The 17,636-nt window shown below is 42.3% G+C and overlaps 5 protein-coding genes across 6 annotated transcripts; 2 read left to right on the top strand and 3 right to left on the bottom strand.

The window, feature by feature from the left end:
* The first annotated feature begins 617 nt into the window (after positions 1-617).
* On the top strand, positions 618-1,590 carry LOC135088372 (oligosaccharyltransferase complex subunit ostc-A). The gene is made up of 2 exons (XM_063983223.1): positions 618-836; positions 1,192-1,590. The coding sequence occupies exons 1-2, from the start codon at positions 698-700 to the stop codon at positions 1,500-1,502; spliced, it is 450 nt and encodes a 149-aa protein (XP_063839293.1). The 5' UTR covers positions 618-697; the 3' UTR covers positions 1,503-1,590.
* A 557-nt stretch (positions 1,591-2,147) lies between these two features.
* LOC135088059 (calcium and integrin-binding protein 1-like) lies at positions 2,148-3,826 on the bottom strand. The gene is made up of 5 exons (XM_063982944.1): positions 3,644-3,826; positions 3,534-3,568; positions 3,215-3,462; positions 2,661-2,862; positions 2,148-2,399 (listed from the first exon to the last, which is right to left on the bottom strand). The coding sequence occupies exons 1-5, from the start codon at positions 3,692-3,694 to the stop codon at positions 2,378-2,380; spliced, it is 558 nt and encodes a 185-aa protein (XP_063839014.1). The 5' UTR covers positions 3,695-3,826; the 3' UTR covers positions 2,148-2,377.
* Positions 3,827-3,939: 113 nt separating this feature from the next.
* LOC135087649 (uncharacterized) lies at positions 3,940-6,072 on the bottom strand. Its single transcript, XM_063982394.1, has 4 exons — positions 5,265-6,072; positions 4,680-4,910; positions 4,046-4,273; positions 3,940-3,986 (listed from the first exon to the last, which is right to left on the bottom strand). Exons 1-4 carry the CDS (start codon positions 5,623-5,625, stop codon positions 3,940-3,942), a joined length of 867 nt encoding a protein of 288 aa, XP_063838464.1. The 5' UTR covers positions 5,626-6,072.
* Positions 6,073-6,165: 93 nt separating this feature from the next.
* On the top strand, positions 6,166-9,873 carry LOC135088371 (adenylate kinase isoenzyme 1-like). The gene is made up of 5 exons (XM_063983222.1): positions 6,166-6,298; positions 7,865-8,086; positions 8,572-8,730; positions 9,189-9,329; positions 9,602-9,873. The coding sequence occupies exons 1-5, from the start codon at positions 6,266-6,268 to the stop codon at positions 9,824-9,826; spliced, it is 780 nt and encodes a 259-aa protein (XP_063839292.1). The 5' UTR covers positions 6,166-6,265; the 3' UTR covers positions 9,827-9,873.
* Positions 9,874-10,098: 225 nt separating this feature from the next.
* On the bottom strand, positions 10,099-16,613 carry LOC135088062 (adenylate kinase isoenzyme 1). Of its 2 annotated transcripts, XM_063982948.1 has the most exons (5): positions 16,489-16,613; positions 15,693-15,882; positions 12,119-12,267; positions 11,523-11,693; positions 10,099-10,267 (listed from the first exon to the last, which is right to left on the bottom strand). In XM_063982948.1, exons 1-5 carry the CDS (start codon positions 16,591-16,593, stop codon positions 10,178-10,180), a joined length of 705 nt encoding a protein of 234 aa, XP_063839018.1. In that variant the 5' UTR covers positions 16,594-16,613; the 3' UTR covers positions 10,099-10,177. The 2 variants fall into 2 exon arrangements, 1 of the variants encoding a protein (XP_063839018.1); XR_010260949.1 differs by lacking the exons at positions 11,523-11,693; positions 12,119-12,267; positions 15,693-15,882; positions 16,489-16,613 and adding an exon at positions 10,925-11,200.
* Positions 16,614-17,636: the final 1,023 nt, after the last annotated feature.

Raw genomic sequence — 17,636 nt, 5'->3', positions numbered from 1 at the left:
AATTCTTGTGATAAAACAATGATTATTTCCTGTAAACAATCTCAAACGAAATTAACTGCTTAATAAACAAAATAGTAAACAACCGCCATGATGGGCCGGATTGGGCCGATGTTGCCACATGGTACCGATTACCCAGGAATTGGGATTGTAATTCCCTGATTCGCCAACACATTAAGCCCAAATGGCCGACAATTTTCTGATTTTTTATTTAACTAGGTAATCTTAGTTTCAAATATTAATTATTTATTTGTTTAACTTCTGATTTGGTTAGTGAATTGGCTATTTCGAAGAATTTACAAGGAGATTTCAATCAGAAGATAGCAATACTACAGTTCACACTAAAAAGAGAGGTAGGGCCGCAGAGAGCGAGATAGAGATAAGTAGGTATTTGACTCAAGTTTTTGTTCTAACTCTGCCCTCCATTTTTATCTTTAGCTTCATGATCATAAAGTAAACCACAGCGTATTATTTATTAACATGTCAAGTAAAAGAAACAAATTAAATAACTGTTCCAAGACACTGTTATTTTTAAAACCTGTTCCCGGAATTTGTTCTCATAGTAACTCACATCTCTACAACGCAACGTTTACCCGCAATCCATATCTGTGCCCGCAACTGTCATTAATGTCATCGACGTCAACAGCAAGCTATCGTTTGGATTTCTGATTTGCCGGATAGTAAATTAGAATTTACAAAAATGGAAGCATTATTTGCATTACCATTCACTGTTCTTGAAATACCAAATATAAAGATCAAAAAACCATCATGGCTTCAAGCACCTTCAGCCATGACGACTTTCTCACTGGTACTTTTATCGTACTTTTTGGTAACGGGAGGTTAGTGGCGTCAACTTATCTGTTTCTTATAAGAATCTCATTGAACTCTATTTAAATTAAGATATTTAACAATAATTTTAGATAAGTACTAGCTTTCCGCCCGCGGCTTCGCCCGCGTGGAATTTTGTCTGTCACAGAAAAACTTTATCGCGCGCGTCCCTGTTTCAAAAACCGGGATAAAAACTATCCTATGTTCTTTCCCGGGACTCAAACTATCTCTATGCCAAATTTCATCAAAATCGGTTGCGAGGTTTAAGCGGGAAAGCGTAACAGACAGACAGACAGACAGAGTTACTTTCGCATTTATAATATTAGTTGGGATTGTATCAGTAATTTACCAAAATCTCTGTTGCAGGTATAATTTACGACGTGATTGTAGAACCTCCTAGTGTTGGCTCAACTACCGACGAGCATGGTCACAGCAGGCCCGTAGCTTTCATGCCAAACAGAGTGAATGGACAGTACATCATGGAAGGACTTGCATCCAGCTTTCTGTTCTCTCTAGGAGGCCTTGGATTCATCATTCTTGACCGCACTCACAATCCATCCACCCCCAAACTAAACCGAATCCTCCTCATCTCCGTTGCATTCCTGTGTATCCTTGTCTCTTTCTTCACAACCTGGATCTTCATGCGTATGAAACTGCCAGGGTACTTGCAGAATTAATTCCATTAATTATAAGCATGTGTTTTTCACAAATTTTTATTTGAGACTTTTATAATAAGTTTTATAAATATATTTTATATTATAATAAGTTCATGTTTTATTGTTGTCTTTTGTACTGCATTGCACCCTGTCAAGACTACAAATTGGAGTTAGTGTAAAATACAACAGTATTTTTATTTTTTGTGTGCTAACAGCAACTTTTCAATAAAATATTATTGTTGATTCATACTCAAGAAATGGAAACATTAAAGATTAAAATACTTCAGTACCTAACTAATTTTAAATATTTAATCCGAGAATTTCATCTACTGACTAGAAAATACTTGTGGGTATCTAAAAATAAAAGTATTGCAGAGAAAACACGAAAGTATGCAATGCTCTTACATAATATTTATTCAAACAAATATTTTTGGCAGTAAATATTACAATACAAATTGATCCTAAAAACTTGTGACATTATATTTTTTCACTAAAGTTAGATATAATTTATGAGATTAATATTACACAAAGATTACTTAATAAAGTATGTTAATTAATACAATTGTAAATAAAATAATAAGGAAGACATCATCAGGTAAATAAATGCATTCACAGTAAATGTAATGTCTGCCCCATCTAGGCATAGAGTTATTAACCAACATCTAGGGGACATAGGACCTTAAGTCAAGTCACATATTACAATATTTCATAAAAATTGAGATTTTCACTAAGAGATTACATTGAGCCTCAATAAATGGCAATGAGTAAGATAACAGAAGATCTAATTAACTATGGTTTAACCAGAGGGTTCCATAAAAAGGTGAGCAATGTTGGATGGACTACACCTTAGTAAAAATGTTTATTTACTTATTTTTGAGTATTTCTTCAAGACTATTTCACAACCTTATCCTGAAAGAGCTGAAATGAAAAAAGTTTTATTATAAATACAAACAAAGATTAAACTTACTGATAAATGATTTTGTTAAATAAACACAAAATTTCAAATAAAATTAAATACTGTCATTAGACCTTAGCAATTACCATAATTACAAATTAGTTCTTTTATGAATAACAATAATTTTCCCTATAAGACAATTAATGTCTGATTCTTGAAAATAATTTAATGACCAAGTACCTACTTATAAAATCAAAAAAATACCAATGAAAAACTGCACTTACTGACAAAAATCCGAACTCTTGTCAATGATATGCTCAAACTCAGCGAATGAGAGTGCTCCATCGTCGTCCAGATCAGCCTCTTCCAGAACGTTCTGCACCAACTGCTGAATTTCCGAGTCGCTGAGCTTTAAGTCTGGACCGCACAAACGCTCGATAACTTCACGGAGGTCCGACACTCCTATCATGTCATCTCCATCAAAGTCTGAAAAGTTTAAATTGTGTGCCATTAGGGTATGAAAATAGAAAGAGTAGAGACTTGGTATTCAGAACCAGGAAGTAATAATACTGGTACTGTATCTAATAACCAGCTCCAACAGTAAGTATTTTGTACCTTACTCAGTTTTAGTATTCTTTAGTTAAACTCACTATTTATCATGCTAGAAACCTGTTATAGTGATAGGGATTGGAGTAATCAGAAAATATGGATAAGAAGATATTTGAAAAGGCTATCAGATACAAATTGTATCTGTATCTCTATCAAAATCCTATTTCTGTCAGTTATTCTATCTAGCAATATAATAGAGGTTTTATTTATCTTTTGTAGAAAGGCTTACCAAATATTCTAAATGCATGCTCAGCCTTCACCGCCTTTGGCGCCATTTCACTGAACACCGACATCATATCGAGAAAATCTTCAAAAGTACAGTCCCCATCATTACTAGAGCTGAAAACTTTGCAGATTCTATCTCTGAAGGGGTTCACCCGAAGCTCAGGATACTGGAGGATCTTAGCCATCGGTAGTTTAGCATTTTTATTGTGGCCGACTTTCTCTGGGGCTAATGCTTTGAATTTCTGGTGCGCACTAAAAAAATTTTGGAATGAAAACTCAAGTCACGAAAATGGCTATATTTTAGGTAAAATTAGAATACTTACTACAGAACCTCCTTCTTTGTAAAGTATGTTAGATCCTGAAACAGAGTTGGAGGTCAATGAATCACAGTTTTATTAGTAGTCTAAACAAAGGTGGTCCCTTCCTAACATACCTCGTAATCTTGTAGTTCTTCTTCTGTAAATTGACTTTTCCCTTGGCCCATTTTCAGCGAAATGGGTGATTATCAAACGATTTCGCTGTTTCGTTTAATAGATCGTGTTAAAAGTCAAGATTTCGTAATTTTTAAGTATTAAATTCAACTATTTCTTACAAAAATAAACAGCCAGCCAGCCAGTTGATTGATAATGACATTGACAGCTGTCAGTTCACGAAACATTTATTTTGGCAAAGATAACGTTTTCTATATTTTTTAAACTGGAAATTTTAGATTTAATTAATTAATAACTTTTAATTTTTATTTTCCACTGTTGTCGTCGTAACGTTGTGATCATTTTCTGAAAACACACAAAAACAGTACATTAAAATTCCATAAAAAACACCAACTTTATAATACCATGACTATTTTGCTTATCTTTACTTTCTCGTCTTGTAGAGGCAAATATAGAGCCTCTCTTGTAAGGTCCTCCTGGTAACAACTCACAGAGGACTGGTTGTTTTGATTTACAAGCGACTGAGCGCCAGGTCCGCTGCCGGGTGATCAGGGCACAGTCATACTGGGCGGCATATCGTCGTGGGTGCCCCGGAGCCCATGCGCGGTAGGTCGTGCAGTCTAGGGCATCCCCTGAAAAATTCTTATCTTTTAGTTAACCAATCTTGGTATCTTTTAGGTAATCTTGATCCTAGGATCTAGGACTTTGTCAAGATTTAAGTCTAGATCAGTGGTTCTTAACCGGTGGTCCGCGGACCACTGGTGGTCCCTGGAGGCATTCCAAGTGGTCCACGAAGACATCGTAATAAACAAGTGACTTGACGTGATGAGTCGAGTCAACACAATGCAAACGGCGCATAGTGGGCGAGAAATCGACCTACCCTTTCATAGGATTTTGAAAAAAAAAAAAGTGGTCCCTGACAAGACAGAAATTTGGTAAAACGGTCCCTCGTGACTTAAAGGTTAAGAACCACTGGTCTAGATCATTACTTTTTAACATTCTTTATGCTCAATGATTTAAAATTTAACGATGACCTACCATTCAAAGTTCGAAACATACTCTTATTATTCCTTCTCATTCCCACCAAAGCAGCGTCCACAGAAGCGCCAGCCAGCAACTGAGCCAAGGAATCTGTTCGCTGCTCACTGGTGACGTCAGCCAGCACTGCGCTGATGTTCTTACACTCTTGCGCAGCTTGGCTGAAGTTGTGCCGGGCAGGTAAGAGGTAGAACATTCCGGTGGCTGGGACGCATGTCGCATTCACATTCGCTGTAATAATAATATGTACACAAATAAGTTAGGTAGGATAGAATAACTACAAAATAGAAATGAACTGCGCCATAATTTAATCGTATCCGTCTTATAATTTAATAAGTTTATTCGTTCTGGACAAAGGCTTTCCCTAAGGATGTCCACACAACCTGTCCTGCCCTGCCCCAGGTAGGTATTTCCCGAGACCTTCACCAGATCGTCAATCCACATAGTTCTTAAGATCCTTCGTCTTCCTTCCTTAGAATAAGTAGGCAATTGCCTACTCGTAGATTTAGTTTTATTCAGTGGAGGTTTAAAGTTTAAACTTAAGATAACTGACAAGAAAGAACAGACAACTTATTAATAACTTACGTATAGGTCTTGCATATATACTATAGTAGTCATATCTCGTGTCATTCACCAAGGACAGCCCGCCATCCGCTTCAGCACACTTCAGGACTTCGCAAGTGTAATTCAGTGGTTCATCACCAGCTCTCCAGGCATCAGGTGGGCTGTAGTTCAACGCTAAAGCCTTCTTCTCGATGCCAAGTCTCTGGCAGCTGGTCAATGTGCTATAGTTTGCTTTCGCTGCTATGCCAAGCTTGGACCGGTGGCATTTCTCCATGAGGTGGTATTTGGGAGCGCGCGATGGGGAGTCACTTGAACACCTCATGTTTGCCGTGTTTAGTGATGCGGCTATGGCGATGATGAGGAGTGATAACAAGTGGTTCATTGTAGAGTTTGACTTATTTCAGACAGTGTAGCTTTAATCCAGTGGTACTTACCTACTTGATGTTAGGATACATTTTTGACTAGTGGCCGTTTTTTTACTGAACTAAGTACCTCTGAGTGTGACTGAGTGGCTGAGTAAGTACCAGTTCTGTTTTATGGTATGTGATAGCGGAAATAGGAACTGACTGAACCTCCATGACAATATGATTGGAAGATAATTAGATGATTATTGTCCCGCATACGAATGAATGACTTTAATAAGGTTGTTGAATTGTTGAAAAGCCATGAGGTATCAATCATACCTACTAATTCTGTAATCCATTAATTACGAAATTTTGGTGTGCAGCTGTGAATGTTTTATTAACCCCCTGATAAAATACGCGGAATAGTTCACTGGTAGAAATCGCCATAAACAAATGGTTAAGTTTCAAAAAAGTTTGCATTGTGTGGGACCGTTATAAAACCTTTAAACACTGTCTGAAAAACTAATCAAATGCCTCAGTTCGAAAAAGCGTCAAAATCTAGACGTTCAAACAGTTGTCATTTATTTGGAGATGTCATTTTACTTCGCAAACTTTAGTGAGAATAAATATTAGATTTACATTCGTTACGTACTAGTGTTTAGTTTATTTTTAGAAACAATGGGTTGTTTTTACTCTAGAAGGATGGAGGAGGTGAGTCTTGAACGTTTTTGTATGTGTGAATAGACAGGAGCATACTGCTGTTCCTGTAATCCTGTCAAACTCCTTCAAATGTCAAAGCAAGTGCTCCTAGGGTCTCTATTCGGTTTATTAGATACAATGTACCTGCAAACCATAATAATCTACAAATAGGTAAGGTAAACGGCTACTAGTTCGTGATAGTACGTAAGTTCGTAAGTTTTTTTTCTAGCTCAAATAATAAGCAAATGGAATATTATTTATAAAAATTCTTCATAAGTACAAAAACTCTATAATTTAAGCTATCTAAAAAGCCAAGTACCAACATTGTGGCGCCAAAAATGAGAGCAATACGAAGCTTCAAACTCTCAGAGAGCCAAAAACAGCCGTGCGGCTTGCAAAGGTTGCTCTCACCGTAAGGTTAGCGCTCCAACTTCTTAAGCTTATAAAAAGGCAAAAGAACGTCCATTTATATATAATTTTGTAATAGAGGTTTCACGTGTTCCTTGACAATTGATTTGGCTTAGAAAAAAGTTATATGAAAACGTAGAATTCCTTTAAAATTGCGATTAATTGACTCACGAAATAGCGTACATATTATTTTTCGGGTGTCCCCTATTTCGTGACACTACCGATTCAAGGATATTATGGATAACATTTTGATGCCTGGTTTTTAAATAATTATTTATGATAATTTAAATGTAAGTTATGAAACAAATAATGCATTTATTTAAGTTTCTCATGACCTAAATTCGGTATATGTTTCGTTCACTAGAATTTATATGACACGAGTTTGAAGTTCACATATATGACCAATTTTAAGATAAATTAGCATAAGTAGTACCAGCATAATTTTGGTTTTATTTCGATTTGTTTTATTTATCTTTGTTTATTTGTATTGTATATGGGATAGATAATAGTTAATTGACACATTTTGACAATAATCCATGAATTTTACTTGGGGAATTTGGAATAATCAGTATCATGAAACAAGGAACCGTATTATTGTTACTTTTTTCCAAGTTCGTGATGTATAAATGTATGGTGTTAGGTACTTTTATGACACATAACATTAAAGAAATCGACATATTTTTTAGTTTTTAATACTTACCTACCTAAGAAATTAATTAAATATGTACTTACTTTTTATTATGAGTCATTGGCGTATCTAGGGTTATTTTCAGGGGGGGGGGGGGGCTACCCTCACTTGAAACAGCTCCAGGGGTTCCCCCCCCTTCTCCCCATAATCCCTTATGGGGAGAAGGGGGGGGGGGGGGGTTACAAATAACAAATCAAAATTTTATGGCTACGAAGGGGGGGGGATCTTTTAAATTACAGGATGTTCTAAATCGATAACGACGTTTTTCTTACTTTAAAGAGTAGAGAGAAGATAGATAGTATTTTATAATTATTTGTTAATACATTAATAAGTCAGTGATGATTTTGTCAATGAGTCAGAAAATCATTAAGATTAATTAAATTATTCTCTTCTTCATTCCAACCACCCCATCATAAACTTTAGCTATAAAACAATCCCTATCCAATCCATACGACAGTTCTTAAACTCTATCCAAATTCCAGGAAGAAATGGTATACGACATGTCCCCCATTCGGCATTTGCCGGTCATCTTCGTGAATGGCGTGCCTGGAGCAGGGAACCACACGGTGGCGCAGACCATCTCCAACATCACTGGGTACACAATGATCAGGCCTGGCGAGCTGGTGGCTGCTGAGGCTCTGAAAGACACAGCTAGAGGCCGGCTGATTGCTGACAAGCTGCAGGCCAGGGAAGATATCCCTGAGGTTTGATGAAGTCTTTGTTTTTTCGTAGGTTAAGTAATTTGTTTTTTACTTTATGAAGGCTCATTAAAGAAAGCTAATGTCCGTTTTCACCATCAATTCCTAATTTTTAAGCGACCCCTATGGTAATAAATTACAGGAATTTTGTTTTCAAAGGGGTCACTTAAAAATTAGGTATTGATGGTGAAAACGGGCATAAGTCTTATAGAAATAAGAAATAGAAATACGTAAACGAAAGTTTGTTTGTCATTTTCGCCGCATAGCGCCGTATCCAGCGGTAAGAGCAAACTCACACCTCCGTGTTTTTGTGCTCAGTAAGTTCGGCACTTGTTTCTATAAAACGTGATTACAATAATTAACTTTCTGATCTTGGAGTAAATATTTAAAAACACTAATAAAGAAGACATTTTTTATGTATGGTCATAGGCGTATTGCAGCAGAAGCTCAGTCCTATAGCAACTGACATAATCATAGCTCATCCATTCCAGCAACTGACAGTGGACCTAATAAAAGAGGCGATGCTGATGCACCAGGACGCCAGCGGCTTCATCCTGGTGGGCTTCCCGAAGAACCCGCGTATGTCCAACATGTTCAACCGGCAGGTCAAGTGGCCCGAGAAGATCGTGGCGCTTGAAGTTGACAACGAGGTACCTTTACATCTGCAGTCCTATAAATATTTCATTACGCGTACCAGTAGGTCTACTTATACAAGTAGCACTTTTTGATTGAATCGAAAATCAAATTAAAAAAAAAGGCCTTTCGACTATCTTTCGACACAGAACTGTCACATTTTGCCGCTTGTCTAGGGGTTCTGATTCTATCTGCTACTCTTTGGTCACAATAACATCTAATGAGAAAGATAGAGAAAAAAATGTGTAGGTGTATCGACTTGTGGAAAGGATCTCCGATTTGATCTATCTTATGTAATTGAAAGGAACCTTAACTTGTCAACGTTTGTAAAGTTATTGGTAGAATACCTATGAATTTACATGAAAACGTCGCGCATCGCGTGTACCTGTATCTTCCACAGTTGATGCTCAAAAGAGTTACTTCTAAAAATCTGTCTGTCTCATTCAGATGACATAAATATGGTTTTCCAATTCAGGTGGCCGCAACAAGACTTCAAAACAAACTGTCAGAGCTGGGCAGACCAGAGTCGGAGATCAACGCGGCGCGGCAGATCGTCCGGGAAGCGGCGCACAAAGTCAAAAACGTACACAAACGGTTCGGAGGGCACGTGGTTACGGTAAGTGACATATTCTGGAGGTGAGGGAGCGGCAGGACTTCAAAATGTGCTTTAGATTTAGTTACCTATGTTTGCTCTATTCCATCATAATATGTCAATGTCACCCCTCTAGTGCCGCTACTTGAAGATTTGTAGCTTCGTATTTGTTAGCTTCTATACTCCTCATGAGCACTTGGTTCCCACAAGCGAAGAGATAACTTTTTGCTTTAGCGTAAAGTAGAGTAAAAAGCAAGCGTCTATTAAAACGCTCAATAATCCTTCCATTCTTTCAGGTGGACAGCACGGGGAATCCCAAAGCTTTAGCGTCTACCCTCAAAGAAATCCTATCCGACACGATCGAGAAGAGTCAAAAGCGCAGCGAGTCCCCTGACCCACGGCCCCCCACGGCCATGTCGGCCCCCGCCGTGGCCCCCCTGGCGTGCCCCATGGCCAACCTCACGTGTCCTGTGACCCCCACTGATGCCCCTCCAGCCGATACGGTCGTCGTAGAAAAGTGATTTCGTAGATGTTTTGAATTTTGGTATTACATGTTAATGTTTGTATATTTGGGCATTTCATTTTAACTTTCCTTAGGTACGTTAGAGACAATGTAGATGGGATCTTTTATTTCCATCTGCCCCTATCAAAATCCTCCACCGAGAGGTGGTAGATGGTACTAACTAGGTGGCGTTTTACCAACGGTGGCCAATGACATCAGTCATCATCATCATGCCGGGCGCTGATGGAAAGAGAATAAGGACAAAGTAAGATACGCAGGAAAACTAATAGGTAGTAACAGAATAAAAACATTTTAATTAAATAGTTAAAATTATCATTAATATGTACAGATTGTCTAAAGCAAAGCTCGCTCAGTTGGCTGCGGCCGCCTTCGCTACGATAGGATCAAGGATCTTCTGCACCTCGTCGAAGATCTGGTCCACTGACGTCTCCGCGTTTATCTGGAAAAGGAACGTCGGAAGTCTTAAATAACCAAGGTCTATTGGCGCGAAATATCACGACAGATATTTATTTATATTTCATGCACATAATCTCTGTACAGTGGCGGACTTAATGCCGGGTGGCATTCTCTACCAGACTCCTCCTTCAGATACAATGGTCCATTCAGAGTCCATGTTCAGAAAAAGCCCAGTTAGACTAAATTCAAATTCTTCATTTTTTTCGAGGTTTGGTATTATAAGTTAGTGTTATGCACTCTGTTTCAACCAAAGGACAACCACAGCTGGACAAACTGCTGGATGCGCACCACTGCTCGCATCCAGGTGCCTTTCGCGACCTTTTTATGCCCAAAAATTTCTCAGAAAGAAGATGCTCGCGCACCCTCCTTAGTTTGTCCGGGTACTGCGACAAGACCTGCTCGTTGTTATCCAGGAAAGTCTTGAGGCGTAGCTTAATGGTGTCCTCATTGTCGTCATCGCGGCTCGAGCGCCCAACCAAGAGGATAAATAACTGAACTTACTGTAGATGCTTACTTATCTCAGCTTCCCCATTAACCTTGCTCGTTGTTGCGAGGACTTTGACTAGTCAAAGTGATCCTTTGTTCCTTCAAAGGATCATGAATCACGATAGAACACGCGAAGAGTACGTTAGATCCTTACCCTTCTAAGTTTGTCCGGGTACTGCGACAAGACCTGCTCGTTGTTGTCCAGGAAGGTCTTGAGGCGCAGCTTGGTGGTGTCCTCATTGTCGTCGGCGCGGCCCGAGCGTCCAATCAAGAGGATATAAATACAGAAAAATCCAATCACAATTAACTTACTGTAAATGCTCGCTTATCTCAGCTTCCCCATCAACCTAACTCGTTGTTGCGAGGCCTGACTTGCGGTAAAAGACTTCTATAAAGAGGTACAAAGGATCATGAATCACGATAGAACACGCGAAGAGTACGTAAGATCCTTACCCTTCTAAGTTTGTCCGGGTACTGCGACAAGACCTGCTCGTTGTTGTCCAGGAAGGTCTTGAGGCGTAGCTTAATGGTGTCCTCATTGGCGTCGGCGCGGCCCGAGCGTCCAATCAAGAGGATATAAATACAGAAAAATCCAATCACAATTAACTTACTGTAAATGCTCGCTTATCTCAGCTTCCCCATCAACCTAACTCGTTGTTGCGAAGCCTGACTTGCGGTAAAAGACTTCTATAAAGAGGTACAAAGGATCATGAATCACGATAGAACACGCGAATAATACGTTAGATCCTTACCCTTCTAAGTTTGTCCGGGTACTGCGACAAGACCTGCTCGTTGTTGTCCAGGAAAGTCTTGAGGCGCAGCTTGATGGTGTCCTCATTGTCGTCGGCACGGTCCGAGCTTGCCGCGCGGCCTAGAAGGCGCTTGGTCAGCGTCTCTGATGACGCCTCGAAGTAGATTATCACCTGGAACGAGCATTGTTACTGTTATGTATGTGTACGGGGAAGAGAACAATCAGCAAACACTTTACAGAAACCAATACTTGTTTTATTTGTCCTTCCAAATATCAATATGTCCAATCAACGGTGCAGTGGTACATGGCCAAGATGAAGAAAAAGTCCCTGGACGGAAACGGATGCCGCCGAGCTGTCAAGTTCGAGATCTGTCACATAGATAAAGCGTAACCAGTGTCCAACAGTTCTTTTTGTGAGAATAGCTACCCTCAAAAGCAACCCCCATTCCCCCCTTGATGCGAAGACCACGGTTAATAAACTTGTCTGGAGTGTAGGGAGTATAGGTCTAACTAAACATTAGAGGATTGAATGGATTAGAGGGCCTTGTTCCTGCAGTGGATACCAAATGATCTGAACTGAATATATTCATATCTTACCGTAACTGGCGCGATGGTCTTCTCGAAGGCGATGCCCTGCGACTTCTCGCGCGGGTAGCCGTCCACCAGGAAGCCCTTGGCCTGCTCCGCGTGCGCGATGATCGCTTCCTTCAGCAGCTCCAGCACCACGTCGTTGGGGACCAGCTCACCTGGAATCAAATACCAATGACAAATAAAAAGTGTACTTTTTTGGGCGTTAAGGCTTCCACAGACCAAACGCAGGTCAGAAGCAGTGCGGGTCAGTTGCAGCGCGGCAGTAGGCACACTGAAAGCAGCGCAGTTTCAAAGCAGTTGCAACGCGGGCGGTTGTCAAAAACTTCAATATTCGAAAACCGCTTTCAACGCGCTGCTACCGCCCTGCCTCCGGTGTGTCATGCTAATATGGCCGCCATAGTAGGTAATACAACAGCGCGGGCCCGCGTTCAAATTTGGTGTGACACACTTCAAAGAGTTTCTTGTATTACAACTTGCGCGGGCCCGCATTCAAACTGCGCTGCTATTGCCCCGCGTTTGGTCTGCCCAAGCCTTTAGAGCGCCCAACACCCGAAGAGATAGCGCCTGACTGACTGCCAAGTATTTTCTCACTCAAAAAATGAACAAGTTCTAGTTTCTACTCAATTCGCGCGAAGATTTCCTCACCACTCTCTTCGTCTACCGCGTATATTCATCTAGCACGAATTCGCATTCGCGAAAGTATGAACCATAATTATCTCATCTATGAGATAAGACTCAGAGGGTGCAGGGAGTTTGCTTTGTGTGCATTATCTATTCATCGTCCCTATTTAGTTACTTTTTCCCAGAAGCCTGATAGTATCGATGAACTACCTTGATGATGATGATGCTATACCTACCCCGCTCCATGACGGAGGTGAGGCACTTGGCGCGGTCGGAGCCGCTCTTGACCTCGGCGCGGAGCAGGTCACCAGTTTGATAGTATAAGCCTACAATGATGATGATGATGATGATGATGAGCCAGCTGTACCTACCCCACTCCATGACGGAGGTGAGGCACTTGGCGCGGTCGGAGCCGCTCTTGACCTCGGCACGCAGCAGGTCACCAGTCTGATAGTACAAGCCTACAATGATGATGATGATGAGCCAGCTGTACCTACCCCGGGTGTTTCAGGCAGCGCCTACACAGGATGACGCTGTGCGAGTCTGCACTATGCCCATGCGCCATGCGGCGAGGAAGTCGAAGAGAGCCGCGATCACGCACTTTGGGAATGCAACCTTTATGACGAAGCTCGACAGAAGATGCTGGATGCGATACGGAGAGCCGAGCAAGGACCTGTTTATCATCAGGACCTCACGAGTAGTCGCAGTAACTGGATCACGCTGTGCGAGTTCGCGCACTCCTGGCACACAATCAGGCGAAGTTATGAGAAGAAGTGATGACATTTATCAACGATAGCAGCCCGACGCGTAGTAGGTACCGTATTTGTGGTGTCAAGCTAAGAAAAGGGACATGAATCAGAGAAATTTGTAGGGAGTCAAGCAAAGCGCCCGGGGAAAAGAGCCCAGAGCAAGTTCCCGCGCGCTCTCCCGAGATTCGGTTCGTACGCCGTGAGGCAGGAAGAACCATGGGTGGTGGTGGGATTTGTACCTACCCCGCTCCATAACGGAGGTGAGGCACTTGGCGCGGTCGGAGCCGCTCTTGACCTCGGCGGCAGCAGGTCGCCGGTGGACAGGTGCGTGAACCCGTACTTGGCGATGATCTTCTCGCATTGCGTGCCCTAGTCTGTGTCATTCTCTCTTATGAGGGAGAAGCCAAGAGACAACCATCATTCTACTCTTATCGCCCGCAGATTTCCTCGCAACTCTCCTCGTCTAGCGCGTCTCTATGTATCCCGTTAATGCTCTCATCTATGGGATAAGCTACTCTTTCTACTCAATCCCAGAAATCTGATATCAATAGATAGCGTTCCTGCACACGGTGCCGTCACCGCGCCGTCGCCGCGCCGACGCCGCGCAACTACACTGTAGATACGAGTCGCGCGAAGCACGCCACCGCGTCGCCACCTCCACGCTCGTTCCCTACGTTGGATTCATTCCATTGCCGGCCGCGTACGCACGTGCACGGTACACAGCCGGTAATGGAATGAATCAATCAAACAGAGGGAGGGAAAGCGCGCGGAGGCGGCGCGGTGGCGGGCTTTGCGCGACTCGTAGGTCGCGGTGACGGCATCGTGTGCAGGAACGCTTACGTAATAAGAATGATGATGATGATGAATCAACTGTACCTACCCCGCTCCATGACGGAGGTGAGGCACTTGGCGCGGTCGGAGCCGCTCTTGACCTCGGCGCGCAGCAGGTCGCCGGTGGACAGGTGCGTGAACCCGTACATGGCGATTATCTTCTCGCATTGCGTGCCCTAGCCACAGCCTAGTCTGTGTCATTCTCTCTTAAGAGGGAGAAGCCAAGAGACAACCATTATTCTACTCTAATCGCGCGCAGATTTCCTCGCAACTCTCCTCGTCTAGCGCGTCTCTATGTATCCCGATTCCCGACAGTTGAACCTTAATGCTCTCATCTATGGGATAAGCTTCTCTTTCTACTCAATCCCAGAAATCTGATATCAATAGATAGCGTTCCTGAACACGGTGCCGTCACCGCGCCGACGCCGCGCAACTACACTGTAGATACGAGTCGCGCGAAACACGCCACCGCGTCGCCACCGCGTCGCCGCCGCGCCGCCTCCACGCTCGTTCCCTACGTTGGATTCATTCCATTGCCGGCCGCGTACGCACGTGCACGGTACACGGCCGGTAATGGAGTGAATCAATCAAACAGAGGGAGGGAAAGCGCGCGGAGGCGGCGCGGTGGCGGGCTTTGCGCGACTCGTAGGTCGCGGTGACGGCATCGTGTGCAGGAACGCTTACGTAATAAGAATGATGATGATGATGAACCAGCTGTACCTACCCCGCTCCATGACGGAGGTGAGGCACTTGGCGCGGTCGGAGCCGCTCTTGACCTCGGCGCGCAGCAGGTCGCCGGTGGACAGGTGCGTGAACCCGTACTTGGCGATGATCTTCTCGCATTGCGTGCCCTAGTCTGTGTCATTCTCTCTTAAGAGGAAGAAGCCAAGAGACAACCATTATTCTACTCTTATCGCCCGCAGATTTCCACGCAACTTTCTTCGTCTAAAGCTTGGTCCGTTAGCACGTAGAATTTTGTCCATTGACCCCAAGCTACCCATCCTTATCACTCGCGTGTAATTATATTGCTGTCGCGACTGTGCGACGGGCGCCCGCAGTGAGTGTGCGAGCGCGACAGCAACATAATTACGCGCGAGCGATAAGGATGGGTAGCTTGGGGTCATTGGACAAAATTCTATGTGCTCACGGACCAGGCTTTAGCATGTATATCCATCTGGCACGAATTCGCGACAGTACGAACCATAATACTTTCATAGTCTATGAGATAAGTTACTCTACTCAATGGGTGCAGGGAGTTAGCTTTGTGTACATTGTCCCTATTTGCGGTTACTTCTTCCTAGAAGTCTGACAGGAAGTATTTAAGCCTAAAATGATGATGATAATGGTGATGACGATGATGATGAGCCAGCTGTACCTACCCCGCTCCATGACGGAGGTAAGGCACTTGGCGCGGTCGGAGCCGCTCTTGACCTCTGCACGCAGCAGGTCGCCGGTGGACAGGTGCGTGAACCCGTACTTGGCGATGATCTTCTCGCATTGCGTGCCCTTTCCCGAGCCGGGACCGCCCAGGATCCATACGATGGGCTTCTTTGAGGTGTCTACTGGGGCCTGGAATGGTAAAGGATAATTGGAATATAGTTGTAAGGCACAAGTTCAACAGACAATGAGAATTGATTGTCTGTTTACAATAGCTTTTAACATTGGAATAGTTCGACTGAAATCATATTTACAACCGTCTCATACTATGACATCCTGAAGAGGTGTTGTATAACAGCAAAAGCTTTCTAATGAATATGGATGACACTGCAGCACGTCAGATTATACATACCTAGTTACATTTCCGTTGCAACATATCACCTTGTAGTTACAACTTTTTAAAAGATACCGCAGTGCATCGATCATCCGACACCTTTATCGCTGAACCCTGAACAAGCATAGCTGAAGTTATAGCACTCACCTACTCAGTTTCGAGAGCTTAGTCTTAACAGTAGCTGACTAGGTTAGGTTACCTACTACCGTAGTGGAGCGGTGTGGGAAAGGTGACAAGGTGTTACTAACTGGAGTAGTCACCACGGATGTCTTGGCTGATCTTTGACGAAACAAAAGCACTCTCCCACCCTGCACTACAACCGCAGGAACCTTCCCAATAATCTGTAGGCTTTACGGCACTGGAAACTCTACTTAAAAATGTTTACTATAATGTTTGACCCTGACCCTGCTCATATACGCCTTGCATTTAGGTGAGTGGCACTGCAGCGGGCAAGGTGGAGCTTTGTCGATGATCGGCTCGTCACAGGGAAAGCAGTTCTTCTCCTCCATTTCTGATTATTGAGCACACAATCATGGACCTCACACAATAATGATAATTTCACTATCTGATTGACGTATGCTATGGCTGAGCTTTTGACTTTGGCTTATGTCAATGTCATGAGTAAAACTTTTTTGTTAAAAAAGGTTAAGTCCTTATTTCTTGAAGAATTTCTACGATACGCCTCATCTACCGCTACGTCCAGTTCTTTGAAACTTTAGTCAGTCCCGGGCACAGATCCTACTACGTATTTTCTCGAATAAAACTATGTAGTTGACAAATCGTAGTCTTTCTCTGAATATAGTAGGTAGGTACCTACAGGAAGTGAGTATCATTTGCCTCGTTAGATTCGTTTCAAATACCGTTTGAAACACTATTTCGCTGTCTTCAGATCCAAGGTTATCCGCAACTGTCGTAGACTTCCTATTTCATTTGATTGCTGGCCAAAGAGTTCTTCACCTTGCTACAGTCTCATAATCTTCAATGGATTCACCTTCCCTGCCACGACATGAAAAATTATGTGTTACATATATGCGCGTGCGCCGATGTACAAACAACAAAACACGCTGAACCCTGTAGCATCTTATTTAATTGCAATAGGTGCGGTTTTGCAACAACAGTCGATGTTCTGGCGACTGTACGTCAATGGAGTTATTTTAGATGTTGTACAAAATAGAGACGCTAACTGTGAAAGTAAAGAGCTGCCAAAAAACGGGTAGATGCAAATAAATAATGCAGATAAGAATTAGAAATCAGTTGTTTTGTAGAATTGTAGAGTCGTAAATGAGAAGTATTTTTAAAACCGATAATACATTGAACTGGGGATCTACTAGGTTCAGGGTATTCATCATAAGTCATCACACACGGTATAAAAGATGATTTAAAGTCAGAAATATGTAGTTGAACTCGAAAATATTAGAGTTGCAAGTTGCATTGAAGTACCATTGGAAAATTGTTGGCATTTTCTTTAGACAGTAAACATATTTCAGTCATACACTATTTATTTATCTATTTGTTTACTTTCCACGAGACTGCTACCTTGTAACTGAATCCT

The sequence above is a fragment of the Ostrinia nubilalis genome, chromosome 3, assembly GCF_963855985.1.
Source record: "Ostrinia nubilalis chromosome 3, ilOstNubi1.1, whole genome shotgun sequence".
NCBI classification, from domain to species: Eukaryota; Metazoa; Arthropoda; class Insecta; order Lepidoptera; family Crambidae; genus Ostrinia; species Ostrinia nubilalis.
Note: the sequence above shows the minus strand (reverse complement) of the source record. Positions and strands in the feature narration are given on the sequence as shown.